General features: G+C 37.4%; 1 protein-coding gene across 1 annotated transcript in view; it reads left to right on the top strand.

Annotated features, from left to right (window-relative positions):
* BMS1 (BMS1, ribosome biogenesis factor) overlaps positions 1 to 16,474 on the top strand; it is a 27,147-nt gene that overhangs the window by 2,709 nt on the left and 7,964 nt on the right. Inside the window, exons 4-17 of the mRNA XM_009278817.2 lie at positions 1,698 to 1,886; positions 2,381 to 2,523; positions 3,854 to 3,975; positions 4,690 to 4,886; positions 5,698 to 5,834; positions 6,380 to 7,209; positions 8,045 to 8,146; positions 9,556 to 9,713; positions 10,261 to 10,342; positions 11,378 to 11,454; positions 12,528 to 12,710; positions 14,466 to 14,654; positions 15,461 to 15,641; positions 16,174 to 16,232. Coding sequence (XP_009277092.1) covers positions 1,698 to 1,886; positions 2,381 to 2,523; positions 3,854 to 3,975; positions 4,690 to 4,886; positions 5,698 to 5,834; positions 6,380 to 7,209; positions 8,045 to 8,146; positions 9,556 to 9,713; positions 10,261 to 10,342; positions 11,378 to 11,454; positions 12,528 to 12,710; positions 14,466 to 14,654; positions 15,461 to 15,641; positions 16,174 to 16,232 — 2,649 coding nt within the window. The remainder of the gene's footprint in view (positions 1 to 1,697; positions 1,887 to 2,380; positions 2,524 to 3,853; positions 3,976 to 4,689; positions 4,887 to 5,697; positions 5,835 to 6,379; positions 7,210 to 8,044; positions 8,147 to 9,555; positions 9,714 to 10,260; positions 10,343 to 11,377; positions 11,455 to 12,527; positions 12,711 to 14,465; positions 14,655 to 15,460; positions 15,642 to 16,173; positions 16,233 to 16,474) is intronic.

Raw genomic sequence — 16,474 nt, 5'->3', positions numbered from 1 at the left:
CAGCTTTCCCCAGTTGATGTACTGAGCATGACGTCCCATGGTATGGAATGTCCCTCTGGCCAGTTGGGGTCAGCTGTCCTGGCTGTGCCCCCTCCCAGCTTCTTGTGCCCCTCCAGCCTGCTCAGTCGGTAGAGCACGGGAAGCTGAAAAGCCCTTGACTAGTGTAAGCACTGCTCAGCAACAATTAAAACATCGGTGCGTTATCAACATTGTTCTCACCCTAAATCCAAAACACAGCACTGTGCCAGCTACTAGGAAGGAAATTAACTCTATCCCAGCCGAAACCAGGACAAGGACTAAGCTTGACAATAAACCTAACATTCTGGAACAACCCCTAGGACTTTCCTTATCCTGGGGGCGGGGGGAAATAAAGTGTGTGTGTGGTGGTGGGGAGGATGTGGGAGAAGGGAAATGCAACTGAACTTCATTGCTGACGCGACTGGTAAACTTTCAATGGAAGATCTTATAACAAGCCAAGGTGATAAAGTGGCTTTTCATTAAAGGGTTTGGTCAAACCATGTAAAATCTGAAAGTGGTTTTCAGTCAAGAAGTTTTCAACTAATGTATAAAGTAGAAATATGTATTAGTTTACTAGTTGGTTTTATTTGATGCACTCTGATGCCTCCATCCTTGAGGATCCCCGTGTAGTAATAAGATTGATTTCAGTGGAGTGTAGTCACCATTGTAATTTACTTGTAACTTTTGTTCAGTGGATTACGTCAACTGGTCTCGGGGACCCAATGTACGATCGGTTTGTCTATTTAGATTTTTACTTTACTTGTGGATTTGGAGTATATTATTCATAGCTGATTAGGATTTGGCATCCTTATCTAAATATAAACTATCTAAATATCTAAGTACATGCGTGCACTGATCCAGATACTGTTCTACTTGCATGTTTTCTACTTGAGGAAGGAAGATGTATTAAAAAATACAAAAATTTTCTGTTAGTAAATGTGACAGATGTTTGAGGTTCTGCATGCACATGGTGATGCTGAGGATCTATTTGGTTTTATTGTTAGGAGGCTGAGATTACATAATCGTTTGCAGATCTCTGTCATCAGCCCTGTGCGTTTTACGTTCTTAATTGCTGAGGTCCTAATACGACTTTGCTTCCATTTTGATGTGACTGTTGGGTGCTGTTTTTCTGTGTCAGTGCGTTTTAGTGATGCATAACAGTAATTGCAATGTGTGAAATAAGTTTGTCTCATTTTACCGAAAGACTTGGCCTTAGAGGCATTAGTGCATCCAAGACACAGATATAAAAATTTTACTGATTTTCTCAGACATTCCTGCAAATATTGGAAGATACTCGACTTTGCATGTTTTAAATTCACCAAGTAAACACCTGTTCAGACCTTATTATGGTACTGTATGTTATTGTATTTGTAGAGCAGCCTTATTCTTCTATAGTTTTCTCGGAGACAACAAGCAAATCAAATCTATATAAAGGAGATTTGATTGACTAGAAGAAGAGATTTGATTTCCTAAGCCCCGCTAACTTCTAAAGCAGCTAAGATCCCTACTTTAATTACACAGCCAAAGTTGATTTTCAGGTTATATGAAAATAGAGAACAAAACTTCTTGGAAGATTTTGGTTCCCAAGAAGCTCATGACTTCAGCGGTGTGGTCTTTGAAATTAGCTCGCGTGGGCACCGTGGTATTGTTACAGTGAAATGCTGATGTTGTGTTTTCAGGTTCTAATGCTTATTGATGCCAGCTTTGGATTTGAGATGGAAACATTTGAGTTCCTGAACATTTGTCAGGTACATGGCTTTCCCAAAATTATGGGAGTTCTTACTCACCTGGATACATTCAAGAACAACAAACAATTAAAGAAGACTAAAAAGAAGTTAAAGCACAGATTCTGGACTGAAGTGTATCCGGTATGACATTCAACTTTCATTTTTCCATATATTTTGCATTATGGAAGCTAAATTAAAAGTGGGGCAATACTTAAGTATTTATTATGTTCTTACATCTTTTAAATAATACTATAAATGGACAATGCTGATGTTGTATCAGATTATGTGATCTTCTATTTGCTAAAATACGTGCGTAATTATTCTCTTATCCCAGTGTAACTAGCTACTAAATGTGTGATGCTAGTAAAAAGGTCTGTTAGGCAGGTGCTATGCAAGGAGGATCTGAGAGACAAATTAACCTTTGTACGAGGTTTTCTGGATGTGAATTGTATCCCCCTAAGATTTAGGGGGCAATTTCCATGTTGAAGTAAACTAGTTAGTTTGATCTTTTGGAGCCAACTGTGACCTGCAATTTCTGATTATGATTTACAAATTAGAATTGCATTACCTTTTTTTTTAGTTTTGTAGGTATTAAATTGATGTTTAATGTTTTTATGTCTTTTTAATGTGTTTAGGGTGCTAAGCTGTTTTATCTGTCTGGGATGGTTCACGGAGAATATCAAAAGCAGGAAATTCACAATTTGGGGCGTTTTATCTCAGTTATGAAATTCCGACCTCTTACTTGGCAAACGTCTCACCCGTATGTTCTCGCAGACAGGTGTGTGCTCTTCTCTCTGGTGTTCAATCTCAGCGTAGATAGCACCTTGCTGTTTAAAAAAACTATAATATTAGAGCCAGTCAGCTCTATGTGTGAATGGGTATTTAGTGTTATCTAGATGGCCTTGGGGAAATGAAAGGATACTCTTCAGGTTTGTGCCAATAACTTTAGCCATTCAGTTTTCACTTGCGTCGGATCATGTAGATAGGCCTTCGGTATATTGTAAATACTTTTGAAACAGGGAAAAAAATTAAAATAATCCTGCTTGTTGATGATTACATTGAATTTCTGTGCAAAAGAAACAGCGTTCCAGCAATTTAACAGCAGCTGGTGAATTAGTCCTCTGAGTTCGCTGGAACATCCCTTCTGCTCCATATCCGCGCATAGCATTTGATTTACAGTCCCTTTGGAACATGAAAGTAATCTTGATGGTGGCTGTGCCTACCTGAGAAATTACCTCACCTTTCATATTTTATTGCCAGAATGCTTACAGTTGTGACTAAACTCCCACAAGAATCCAAGGCGCCTAGAACAAGTCTTTTTCAAAGCTCTAATTCTTTAGAAAAAATTGTCAGAGAAGTAGATAAGCGTCGGGCAAAATCCTGCAAAATACACAAAGCAAAGAGAGGGAAAATGAGAAAAAAATATTCTGTAGTCTTTCAGTAACATTGTTTTAGGTTGCTATAACTGTTACAATTATTTTGGTTGTTGGGTCGGTTTTAAGCTGATCTGCAGCCGGAACGTGTGTCCCATCCTCCTCCTTGGCTGTGTGGTGGTGTTGCCTCCCTTGTGCAGTGTGGAAGGCAGCTCTGGACGGAGCTTCCTCCTCATCTGCCTGAAAACAGCCAATCTTTCCCTCTCCCCTTCCCTGTGGTAGTTCTTGTGCTGCTTGCCACCACTATTAGGGAAAAGAAGGTATTGTGTAGCTGCAGGGAATGCGTCTTTCAGCTGTCTTAGGGTGGTTATTCTGTTTTCCCTCTAATGGCAAAACTGATTTGAGGAGGGTTGTGTGTGGAAAGCGTATAAACAGTAATTAAAATGTGCTAAGAAAGCAGTACATGTTTAGTGAAATGTCAGTAAGTCTTCTGGAAATATATTGTTGAACGTGAGTATACAAGTTTTAAAATACAATTTTAAAATATTTTTGAAAGATCTTTTTTTCCATGGATTTTTTTCTTATGATCAATCTATTTCGATTATTCAAGTCTGCAGAGCACACAGTGGCAGCAGTGATGCCGCAATTCTCTTTTCTTAGATTACCTTTGTTCAAAAGTCACTATTAGGACTGCTGGATATTCTAACTTTTTTTTTTTTTTTGAATGTTGGGTAGAATGGAAGAGCTGACAAACCCGGAAGATGTTCGAATCAATCCCAAATGTGACAGGAAGATATCACTTTATGGATACTTGAGAGGAGCACACCTAAAAAACAAAAGTCAAATTCATATGCCAGGTAATTTGTCAGATTCTTAAAACTGTTTTTGTACTGACCTATAAATAACAACATAGCTGTTGCTACTTTTATTGTGGAATGATTTGTATCTTTAAACTGTACGTTGTAAAATAGATTTTTGTCCTTTCTAAATACGTGTTACGCTTTTGGAAATTATTTTTCATAATACACGTTTCTGTAAAAATAAATCCTTGTAAATACTTTTGCTTTTAGTTGTGCAGTTTTGTTGCAGTGTTAAACACAATACTGGCAGTGTCTGAAGTTTTTCAAAGGTGTTTCGCTTTGAAAGGTGCTTGAAGCATGAAACATACCAGCCTTAATAGTGAAAAGTAAATTTGCTAACTGTAAAATTTCTCATATTAATTGAATAAATTTAATATTTTAAGTGAATGATTTAAAAGCTTAAATTCAGGAATATTTTAATAATAAATTTAGAGACCTACGCAGAAAAATGACTTGCTAGTTTTCTCATTTAAAAACAAGCAAACAAACCCAAAGCTTTGCAGTATTCTGGTGAACTTGCGTATGTTTCTCTAAGTTCAGTGGTAAGGCAGAAGAATTGGACGTTCGATACAGAGCTCGCTGTTGATGAATCACTGAATGCTACAATGTTTTTTTTTCTTTATTATTTTTAGTCTCTTCATGGTGAATTGTACGAATTTCAGAATCAAAACTTTGTGAAAACCTTATTGCTTCCCTTGTCTGTCACCCCAGGTGTAGGAGACTTTACTGTGAGTGATGTGAGTTTCCTACCAGACCCCTGTGCTCTACCTGAACAGCAGAAGAAGCGTTCTTTAAATGAGAAAGAGAAACTAGTCTATGCCCCTCTTTCAGGCGTTGGGGGCATCGTGTATGATAAAGACGCTGTTTATATTGATCTTGGTGGAAGCCACGCACATGAAAAAGAAGAGGTAAGGGAATGCTGTTGGTGATTTGAATTCTCTTGCAAAATGTAGTTTTTATCCTTAGAGTCAAAAACAAGTGTTTAAAAATGAGCTTCCTTAAAATAATCAATCCTTATATATCCGTAGTGGGTAATTTCTTTTTCTCCTCTAGTGATTTCAGAGGAGGGATATTTTTATTATCTCTGTGTAAAATACCGTGCAAAACATTTGAGGGATCAGTTAATACGTACCTAAGGTTAGTTTCATAAACTTGCCAAACATTGACTTAAGATTTATAAAAACTCCCGGTACTGGGATATTAGCACTTTTATTTTGCAGGGCAGGGTGATTGTGGGAGAACACTTAGAGGATTTGACTGGTCAAAGGGAGAGGTGGAAAACATTTGCATACAAACAGATTGAAATCAGCTGTTTTCCCCTGTATTGTGCTAAATGTTAAATACGTTTGGGTCTATGATAATGTGTGCTTGCTGATATTTACTGTGGTGGTTGCATACTGTGAAGGAGGCCCTCTTTAATTTTTCTTGGGTTCATATTGTATGCATTCTTGAAATGTGAAGAGGGGAAGGGAGACCTTGCTATTCTGCGAAAATGTTTATTTAAAATGCTTTCGAATTTTTTTTCTTTTGAATGAAATGTGAAAGAGGGGAAGGGAGACCTTGCTATTCTGCAAAAATGTTTATTTAAAATGCTTTGGAATTTTTTTTCTTGCGTATGCATATTTCTACTGGTTTAGGCAGATTTATGACTCTGTTAGCTGTTCGTTAGCCATTTGCTTATTAATGTTAATTGAAAAGTAAAAAATCTTGGCTTTCCAGGAGGAAGTGAGACCAAATCACGAACTAGTTCAGAGCCTCATCTCCACACATTCAGCCATTGATGTTAAGATGGCGTCAAGCAAGGTCTCTCTCTTCATGGACTCTAGACCCTTAAGTTCAGAAGAAGTAGGACAAGAGTAAGTTTTGAATGCTGAGCGGTGTTTGGCAATGAATGAATCTCTAATTTCAGGCTCCAATTTGGGAAAAGCACAGTTAGTAGAATCGCTTATTGCCCAACTCTTCCTCTTCTGAGACTTCTCATATGCCACATGTGTATTTTGAGACAGGAATAATTGATATTAGAAAAGTTTTGCAAGCAGTATAGTCCTGCCTTCCAGGAATTCCTTGCTGATATAACCCTAAGTATCATATTTCTGTTTTTCTTTAGAGTTTTGCAGAAGGGCAGTCATAATTTTCAGTAAAAGTAATTGTACAACCTATTTTCATTCCATGGAAATGAAAGAAATTTCTTGGGAGTTATTTATGGCTGTAACATAGGGTGTATTCTTGAATTAAGAGGTGTTCCGTATTTAAAGAACTCCACTGCCTTTTTAATGTTCTCCATAACCTCGCTCTGTTTAAAAAAAAAAATAATTTAAATATTAACATGAAGCTTCATTGTGTCATTAAAATTTCCTTGTGCTTTACCATCTTACCCCAAATGTGATCTTTGGGAAAACAGGTTTGTGATGCCAAAAGAGGAGAGACAGATTGATTTGAAGACTGGAAGAGTACGTCGAAAGGCGTTATTTGAAGAAGAGGAGAAAGAAAATGATGATGCAGTAAGTGATGAGGAAGACGACCAAGAAGAAGAAGCAGCAGCAATGTCTGAGGATGGAAGTGATGGCGATGATGATGATGATGCTGAGGAAGAAAGTGACAGAGAGCTATCAGGGGAAGACATGGCTCTTGGGAGAACCAAACGTCTGAAAACAGAGGTGGCTAAAGAGGAAGCTGTGAATGAACTGCCAGCATTTGCAGACAGTGATGATGATCTTGAGATGAGTTCTGAAGAAGAAGGAAAAACTACCTCTGAAGAGGATGAGGTGGAGGAAGATGATGACGATGAAGAGGAGGAGGATGAGCAAAGGATTTATGAAAATGAAAGTTCAGATAGTGAATTTGAGGCTGCAAGCAAAAGAGTAGCTGAATCTAAGCAGTATGAAATAAATAGTGAAGATACAGAAATGAGATCACAAATCTCAGATCACAGTCTGAAAAGAAAAGCAGCGCTCACTACAGATTCGGGAAACTGCACAGCAGAAGAGGCGTCAGAATCTGAGGCTGAAAACTCTTCCCTCAATGAGGGCGATGATGAAGAAGGATCACATGATGAATTAGAAGTTGAAGAGTCAAATAGGAAGGGATTTCAGCACACTCAAGCAAAGAAAGCTGATGGTATTAGACAGACTAAACTTAAAGCTGTAGAAGCTGAGGATGATGATGTGGAGAATCTACTGAGAGAGGAAGAAGAGTATGAAGAAAAAATAGATTTTTCTGCTGACACGACAGGTAGACTTTAAATGTTAAAAGTTTTTACTGTCCATTTTTAATTGGGTTCATTGTTAAAGGATATTATAATTAGTAAATATTATATAATGTTGCCCCTCCAATATATATAGAGTTGTTAAGTGGCAAACTTCAAGTTAGGGAACCTGGGATTATCTGCTATTAAGCCTTTGATTTGCAATGTAGTATGCAGGTCTCGGGTTTCCTTCCTCCAAAATGGAGGTGATTCATTTTACAAGCTTCATTGATTCTGCATACATTTCTCCTTAACTTTAATCTTTATGGCTATGTGTGTAAAACAGATGATGATGCTCTATTACATTTAGAAAGAATAAAACATTCTTGGTGGAACGTTACTAAAATGTATTAACTACTCGCTGAGCACTGGAACAGGTTGCCCAGAGAAGTTGTGGAATCTCCGTACTTGGAGATACTCAAAAGCCAGCTGGACGTGGTGCTGGGCAACCTGCTCTAGGTGACCCTGCTGGGGCAGCGGGGCTGGACAAGGTGACCTCCAGAAGTCCCTTCCAACCTCAGCCATTCTGCGAGTCTGTGAAGAAGACATGTATCATCATGAAAATAATCAAATCTGTTACTATTGCTAATAATCTCTTAAAATTTTGTCCTAAAATTAGGACTCATCAGAAAAAAAATCAGTGATATAATTTGTTAGCCACAATTTATGTTTCTGTGTATATATGGAGTATAAAAAAAGAAACTGTAGGTTGTGTCTACACTTCTTACACCTGTTGTGGTCATGTCCTTATTTAAATTATTTATGTAGCTCCTAATTCTTGTTCTTTTTTGGAGGTAGAATGCAATGTTTTTCCCTTTTCAGGTGCACTTAAGTGGAAAGAGGACCTTACACAGAAGGCAGCTCAGGCCTTTCTAAGACAGCAACGTTCAACCCCCAATCTTCGTAAACTCATATATGGAACAGGTACAAATCTGTTTGGAAACTTGTACTGTCTTCTATTTATGTAGCTCCTAATTCTTGTTCTTTTTTGGAGGTAGAATGCAATGTTTTTCCCTTTTCAGGTGCACTTAAGTGGAAAGAGGACCTTACACAGAAGGCAGCTCAGGCCTTTCTAAGACAGCAACGTTCAACCCCCAATCTTCGTAAACTCATATATGGAACAGGTACAAATCTGTTTGGAAACTTGTACTGTCTTAATATATGGTAGCTTTGTAGCTGTTACCAAGTTTGTAAGTCTGAATCTTTGAGCTGTCTTTTGGTGGGAGGCTTGAGGAGAGTTAATTGACTTTTTAAATTGCTGATACTCATTTTCACTAATAATTGTAATAAAGACAGTTTTTACTTTTCCAGTAAAAAGCATTTTGAGCTCATTTTCCAGACTACTCGATTGTTACTCATGTTTTCTGGTACAACTATTTCCCCCCCCCAAACATTTAAAGTTCGGTCATTTATATAATTATCTGGTAGATATTAGGCAAATCCGTTGTGGTAACTGATGTGTTTCGTAAAGGGATGTCGTTTGTTGTCTGTTTTCAGGAATTTCTGTCTCACAGCGACTGAGAGTGGAATATTCTCTTAGACGTGACTTAGTATTATCATGTCTGTAATAAGGGTCTTTGTAAAGAAAAAAAAAACAAACTACCTGGCTTAAAAGGAAGAGAAAATTGCTGTTTATGTAATTTGTCCTGTTTAATTCACAACTTTTCCAGTAGTTGTCTGAGTGTACAAACGTCATCATGCAGTACCTCTGTAGAACACAATGAGAATTTGGCTTTTGTAAACTTTCCACAGTGCAGGAGCGACAATGAGAATTTGGCTTTTGTAAACTTTCGACAGTGCAGGAGCAGGAAGATTTGCTGACAGATTCTCAAGTCCGGTATTCTTGATTTACAGACTAGCTTAATGTTGTTTCTATTCACAGATTGTTTTGGTATTGTTTCTACTTAGGGTATTGAATGAACATCTTGTGTTTACTTATTGGGCAATATTTCTTCAGATGATTCCAGTTACGCAAATAGAACCAGATTTCAGGTTGTTCAAAGAAGTTTGAATTACGTGGAATTTGTGAAAGGAATTACATGTTTCCATATGAAACAACTGTACAACTGAAGTTCACTGTGATTACAGTGTATAGTATCTCCCTGGTTGCTGCTCACCTTATTTTGTCCTTGTGAGGGTATTAATTTAGCTCTTACACTGCATCGGTGTACCTTCTTCTTCAGCCTTTTATATTTAAAACTATTTTTAGTTTGCATCTTTTTTTTCCTCAAACTACTGCAGGTATTGTGAAACATAAGGCAGAAGAGAGGTTGTTAATGAATGTAATCCATGTACTGTGGAGGAAATAATCACAGCTTGTACGTTTCGTTTAGCTGTCGAGGATGAGGACGATAAGAGTGAGGATGCAGGTGATGAACTTGGAGGTTTGTTTCATGTCAGCCGTCCGGACAAAGCATCCAAAGAGAAGGCTAATGCTCTTGACTGCTCCAAGTTTCTGATAGAAAAGCCGCAAGATTGGGATTTAGAAGAGGTAATACCATTGGATAATTGCTTCTGCATATCCTATACTGGTTATGTCCTGGCTGTGTCTTGTAAAGTACTCTGAGTCGTCCCTGAAACAGACCTATGGGAGCTACGGCCAGAGTGTTGTATCTTCTGCTACTCGTTGTCGTTAGAAGTATTTGCTAGCTAACAGATTCCGAGGTCTGTTCTTACAGGAATGGCAAGTTAGAATAAGTCAATTGAGTGCTTGGCGCTCTTGACTGTTTGGTGGATCATAGTTTGCTATTTATTTACTGACAAGTAAAAAGCAGGGGAATCACGAGTGAAAATATGATGTAGGGTAGAGACCTTGTTAGTCTGAAGACCTTTGGGCGAGAGTTGAGATGGTTTCACATTCCTGCTTTTGCTGAGGCATTGTGTAGTGTTGGTAATGATGTCTTGATGTGGAGCTGTGCGTGAGAACATCAGATTATCACTGAGGTGGTATCTCTGATGGAGGAGTGGGGAACATACTGGAGAATGTTTCTGTTGATGACAAGCTGTAACTGTACAAGGCAATGACACTTATTTTGCAGGTTATGAGCAGTATTCGAGACTGCTTTGTTACTGGGAAGTGGGAAGATGATAAAGATGCAGCAAAGTTGTTGGAGGAAGATGGTATGTGTAAGACTTCTAAAAATGATTAACGTATACAGGATTTTTAAGAAAAGTACGACCTTGTAGTTACGTATGTAGAATGTTTTGCGTTAGTGATACACTTGCAAATTTTTTCAAACTATTACCTAAAGTAGCATACAGATACTAATATAAGTAAACATTGCTGTAAATCTCTGTACAAACAGTAGGCAGGTAGCACATTCTGAAAATCTACCCTCTGAAAAACAGGGTATATCATTTAAATTAGGAAGTGGAGTCCTTAGTCAACACTTGGACATACCAACTTTGAGTTATGTATGCGAGTTTAGCTATTCATCCTCTATGTATGGTTTATTCTTTTGGATAGTCTCGGTAGAAATCAGCAGAAATTCTTTTTTAATGGGAAGGCAAAACTGGTCATTCACATATGGCTGAAAAGTGAGATCTATCTCCATATGTTTTGGAAGTGGTGTTTTTGTTTGTTTGGGTTTTTTTATTAGGAAATATTTAGAAAATTTTAATAATATGGCTGTATCTTATATGCAAAATGATTGTGGTTTGACAGGCTTACAAGTATATTTGTTTTCAACTGAAAAATTGTCTGCTATATTTAAATTTTTTATTAATTTTATTTTTAAATTAAAGATAAGTATTTGTTTTCAACTGAAAAATTGTCTGCTATATTTAAATTTTTTATTAATTTTATTTTTTTAAATTAAAGATAGGAGCTCGATTGCTCTGCTGGTGTCTTGTGTCTTTAGAGTGCTAACTAATGTGCTGTGTGGTCCTGTGGAATGATCTAAACTTCATTGACATTTTTGAAATCATAAAGTTAAAGGTATGGAAAGGAAAAAGGAGGAGCCGCTGGAGTTCAGCTGAAACTATAGAGAGGGCAGAACAGACGTAAAACTGTTGATGGGAAGAAAAAATACTTGGGCTGAAGCTAATCTACAAAGCAGTACTGAGAAATACACGATACTGAAAACATGAGAAACTGTATGGAACAACACAACAGAATGGTTAACTGTCAGATATCTTGGGTGCTTATTGTTGCAGAAGAACTGTATGGAGATTTTGAAGATCTTGAAACTGGTGTTGTGCACAAAGGAAAGCCTGCTGCTGAAGGAGATGAGGTCTGACCTGTATTTTTATGTTCTTTAGCAACATACGTGTAAATGAGTTTCTGATCAAGTGATAGGCGTCCTATGTAATAAATTTAGTTTTCATGAATCAATAGGAAAGAAATCAATGAGAACAAGGAAAAAAAGGTATATGCATTATGGACTTTGGAACCTATAAATATCTAGAATGGCATGTTTTTAGTCTCAAACTGAGTTGTTGTTTAAAGATAATTGCGTAGGAGAAGTCACCTCACTTACTTAACAGTAGGTGTCAGGCTTAATCGAGAGCTGGAGGATCTGGAGGTTTGAGAGAAGTATTTTAAAACCAAATGTGATCATAACTGTTTGTACTATGTCATTCCATCTGATGCAGAAGATTATAGAGCTCTGTTTAAACACAACAAATTGTGGAAACTGACAGAGTTTCCTAGTCATTCCTCGTATCTGCAGAAAAGAGGCTGGCGGAAGCAATTTTGTGCTGTGACTTGGATATCTTCCAAGAACAGAGCTGTATTTGTCTGTGACATTACAGATGGAAAAATCCATTTTTTTCCGGACTGAGCAACTTGATGGCTTTGCATTTCATGATAAAATTGAAGGCAGCGGCATCATTTTGGCAGTTTTCAAATGGTCTATGAACAAACTTCCTTCTCTCTGGCCTCTAGAGTGCTGCCTTCCAGCGCAGTATTACTCAATGCTATCAACAATTACTTTTTTCCCCCTTTTATTATGTGTGCTTATTTTAGCTGTAGAATAACAGATGGGTCAATTCTAGGGTCTGTCCCCTGACATTAAAATGAATGTTCAGTCAAGAAGTTTTCTTGGTGAAAAGGGATATGATTAGATCATGAAATGTTTTGGTCATTGCTGAAGTTACATCTTTTTGTATGAATAACTTACTAGTTTCTGTCTAAAATGGAAATGTTTTTGAAGTGTTTGCATTATTTGCAAAATGATGCATTTTGCATTATAACAAAATTTGCATTATGACAAAATATTACTTAGTAATCTATATTAAACTGTTAATCAGAATGAGTTGTTTTCAGTGAACCGTTCTACATGTTTGATAACTTACTGTTGATTAGTCTGGAAGTGAAGAAGAGGAGGAAGATGGAAAAATGTCCAAACCAGAACCTGAAGAGGAGGAAAAGAAAAAGGAGCGCATGGACAAGAAACGGAAACTGAAAGAAATGTTTGATGCGGAGTATGATGAAGGGGATGCCACGTACTTTGATGATCTTAAAGAAGAAATGCATAAACAAGCACAGGTACAGGCTGTTAACTTGGCAGTTTATCTGGCTATACGTCTTCAAAAATACCCCACGGAGTTTGCTCAAAGGTTTTTTTTCCCTGGAGACACACATGACATTCAGGAGCTACTTCAGAAAGTACACACAAAGAAATACATGCCTGTGATTTTTTTTATGGTTGAACTTTTTGATTCCATTAGCTGGAAAGAAAAACAAGCAAACAAGCCAAACAACTGAAAGCTTAATTTAAATTGACTTAAGTAGTTAACCATATTCTAAATCACTGAATAAATCAGGATGTGTCATCTAAACTTTATCTACTTAAAAGTTTTTAACAGTTATCCATTTGTCCCTTAGTGGTGGAACTAGCATGACAGGTCTCAAAAAAACCCCAAAACATGAGAGAGAAGGTTCCCCTTCAGGAAGAGGAGGGAGGGTGGCGGGGAAAAGACATCCTTTTATGTGTAGGAAGGTGAAAATCTTTCTCATACTAATTTGTGTCAAATATCTTCCTGGTACTATTTTTAGTGTGATTTTTGCAATGTTATTAATGGATAAGTAAGTTCTGTGTGGCCGCGGTCTTTTTCATCAAACCAATGGATAAGTAAGTTCTGTGTGGCCGCGGCCTTTTTCATCAAACTGTCAAGTTATTTTGAGGAAAAAATAATTGATGACCATTGCTCTGTACGTGCGGTAGGAGTCTTCAGGGTAACTGTATCCAGAATTGGAGGTGTTGATTTTGTTCCAGGCCTTGGTTTTTTAGATAAAATCTTGTAAGCTTAAAAGTAGCTTCTTTCTTTGGCTGACTTGGAAGAACATTGCCTTATATTGCTAATAACTTCACTGTCTTCTCTTCTGACAGAATCTTGCCCTAAATAGTCATTAAATTAATCGTTACCTTCTTGCATTAGCCTCTGTCGTAAGTGATCATGAGCTCTGGTATGCTGATGTACTTACTAAGAGCACTTAAAGCGTAAAGAAAGGCATTCCAGTAAAAGAATACAAGACAATTTACAACTGTTTCACTTGGGGTCTGTTACAGAAACACATCTCAGCAGTACTCCTGCTGCAGGATGGAAGGGCAAGGGTGGGGATGTGTGAAGGCTTCTAGAAAAATAAACTTGGACCAGGAGATTTGTGCCATATCTCAATACCTTGAGAAATGAAATTAATAGTTTGCTTAAACATAGTGTCTTACAGGTAGCTGAACATCAGGAGCTAGCACAGGAGGGTGAGGCTTCTGTTATTCACAAGGATATCTTGTTAAATATTTACACAATATCTACATTCATATGGTACAGAAGAGCTTTAAAAGACCCTTTTGATGATACACAGTGTGAGGATGCACAGAAATACTTTTAAGCTGCCGAGTAAGATAGGAGCCCAGCCTCCTCATAAAGTGACACCTTAAAGATCAGGACGTTAACTTTAAAAAGGTATTTGGGCTCCTAAATCAAAAACGTACTTTTGACAGTTGTGTCTTTAAAATCCAAAGTCACCATTATGAAAGATATATCAGAAGTCAGTCAGTCATTTGCTTCTCCTGGGTACTGTCTTTTAAGTAGACTAACAGGCCCACTTGGGATTTCAAATTGGAAGGAATTCATGGTGGCAGAGATCTTGCTCTGAATAAAAAGTCACAAAACCTATCAGATCTTTCCCGAAAGATTTATATAAACGTCAGCATGTTTTAAATAGAACTGGCACCTCATGAACAAGTTGTTAATACTTGAATTTTGTAAAACACATGGTGCCTTTCTCTTTGTCACATAGCTTAATCGAGCGGAATTTGAAGATCAAGATGATGAGACCAGAGTGCAGTATGAGGGCTTCCGGCCCGGGATGTATGTTCGGATAGAGATTGAGAATGTCCCATGTGAATTTGTCCTGAATTTTGACCCTCATTATCCTATTATCCTGGGTGGTTTAGGCAACAGCGAAGGAAATGTCGGGTATGTACAGGTATGTAGCCAAAGCTGTGAGTGCACTTTATATTGGTACAGGTGTGCTTCAGTGTGTCTGGACTTATTATTTATTTTCTGTTTGTTGACTGTATCAAGTCTACTTGATATAACTATAACTATATATAACTATACTTATCTTATAGTAAGATAAGACTGTATCTTATCTTACTATAAGATACAGTCAACACAGAGAGAAACCTTCGTCTCTGCCTCTTGAATAGGGGATTTGCTTTTGACACAATTAACTTTACAGACACTGGATTTTTACAGGCTTAATTGGATAACTGGAAGAAGAAGTTATTGTTTAATGTTCATCTGCAGAGATGTCTCAGGACTAAGGTCTGATATTGTGGTTGCTAAATTGCACATGTAAATTGTACTCTGAGATTCATGGTCGATGGGAAGAAGAAGTTATTGTTTAATGTTCATCTGCAGAGATGTCTCAGGACTAAGGTCTGATATTGTGGTTGCTAAATTGCACATGTAAATTGTACTCTGAGATTCATGGTCGATGGACAAGTGGCTATAGAAAAGCTACTAGCGCATATATATATATTTTTTTTTAATATAATACTTGCTCGTATGCATACAAACATGATTTCAAAGTGAGCGAAATACTGATTAGCTTTATCTCTCCAGTCAACCTAGTGTTAATGAGAATGTTCGAAGATAGAAAGCTTACTGAATAAAAAATTCTAGTGTTAGATGGAAGTTGCTTTCAATCATTCCTGAAAATTAAGGCTTGAATTTCAGAATTAATGTTATTATCCTGTAATAGCATTGTTCATCTTTTTCTCTAATTAGCTGCGCCTGAAGAGGCACCGATGGTATAAGAAGATACTTAAGACACGTGATCCTTTAATCCTCTCATTAGGGTGGAGGCGATTTCAGACTATCCCCATGTTCTACATTGAAGATCACAATGGGCGTCACAGGCTTCTGAAGTACACACCGCAGCATATGCATTGTGGAGCAACTTTTTGGGGTGAGAGCGTTCTGGAGTTACTATACTGTATCACTTAATCATTATAAAATTCTCAAGCTTTACAAGATGTATCAGGAAATATAGCCAGTAGCTTTTGGAAGGAGAAGTCTTTAAAAAGTTGTGTTCCCCGTGGAATAGAACATAACACCAAACAGTATGGGAAAATAAGCAATTGCCTATTATTTGTGAATTACTTGAATGATTTGTGAATTATTTGGCTTTTAATCAAATTCTGAGCATTCTGCTAGGTTGTATCGAACCTGATTTTGTTGGCTGTGTGCAGAGAGACACTTGCACACATTATGGGCCCAGCCCTGCAAATGTTTCCGTACATGAGTAACTTCTTGTTAACCATTCCGTTAACTTTTGTGGTGCTATATATGTGAGTAATGGGTTGAATGCTTTAAACTTTTCTTTGGTTTTATTCATTGAGAATACTTGGCACGTATTTCTAAGCTTTGTGACTTGAAATAGAGGCTAGACGACGTGTAGTAAAGCTTTTCATAAATTTTTTAATTTAATTTTCTTGTAGGGCCCATCACTCCTCAGGGGACAGGATTTTTGGCAGTTCAGTCTGTCAGTGGCACAACGGTAGGTTTGTTATCACAAAATGTTGATTACTGTTTTCCATGGGTCTTTGGACGAAATAGATAGATTTGGGGAAGGAGGTTTACATATGGTAAAGCAGTGATGCTGTAGGAACTGAGAAAGTAGGGGGACTCAAGCTTTTGAAAGGTGTATTGTGTTGAGATAGGAAACTGGATGGAGGCTTTTTTTTTTTAATGATTTTCATCTGCTACACTGAAAATGACAAATACTGCTTTATTGTTTTC

This window comes from Aptenodytes forsteri, unplaced genomic scaffold, assembly GCF_000699145.1.
Source record: "Aptenodytes forsteri isolate BGI_AS27 unplaced genomic scaffold, ASM69914v1 Scaffold226, whole genome shotgun sequence".
NCBI classification, from domain to species: Eukaryota; Metazoa; Chordata; class Aves; order Sphenisciformes; family Spheniscidae; genus Aptenodytes; species Aptenodytes forsteri.
This window is presented reverse-complemented; position numbering and strand designations above follow the sequence as displayed.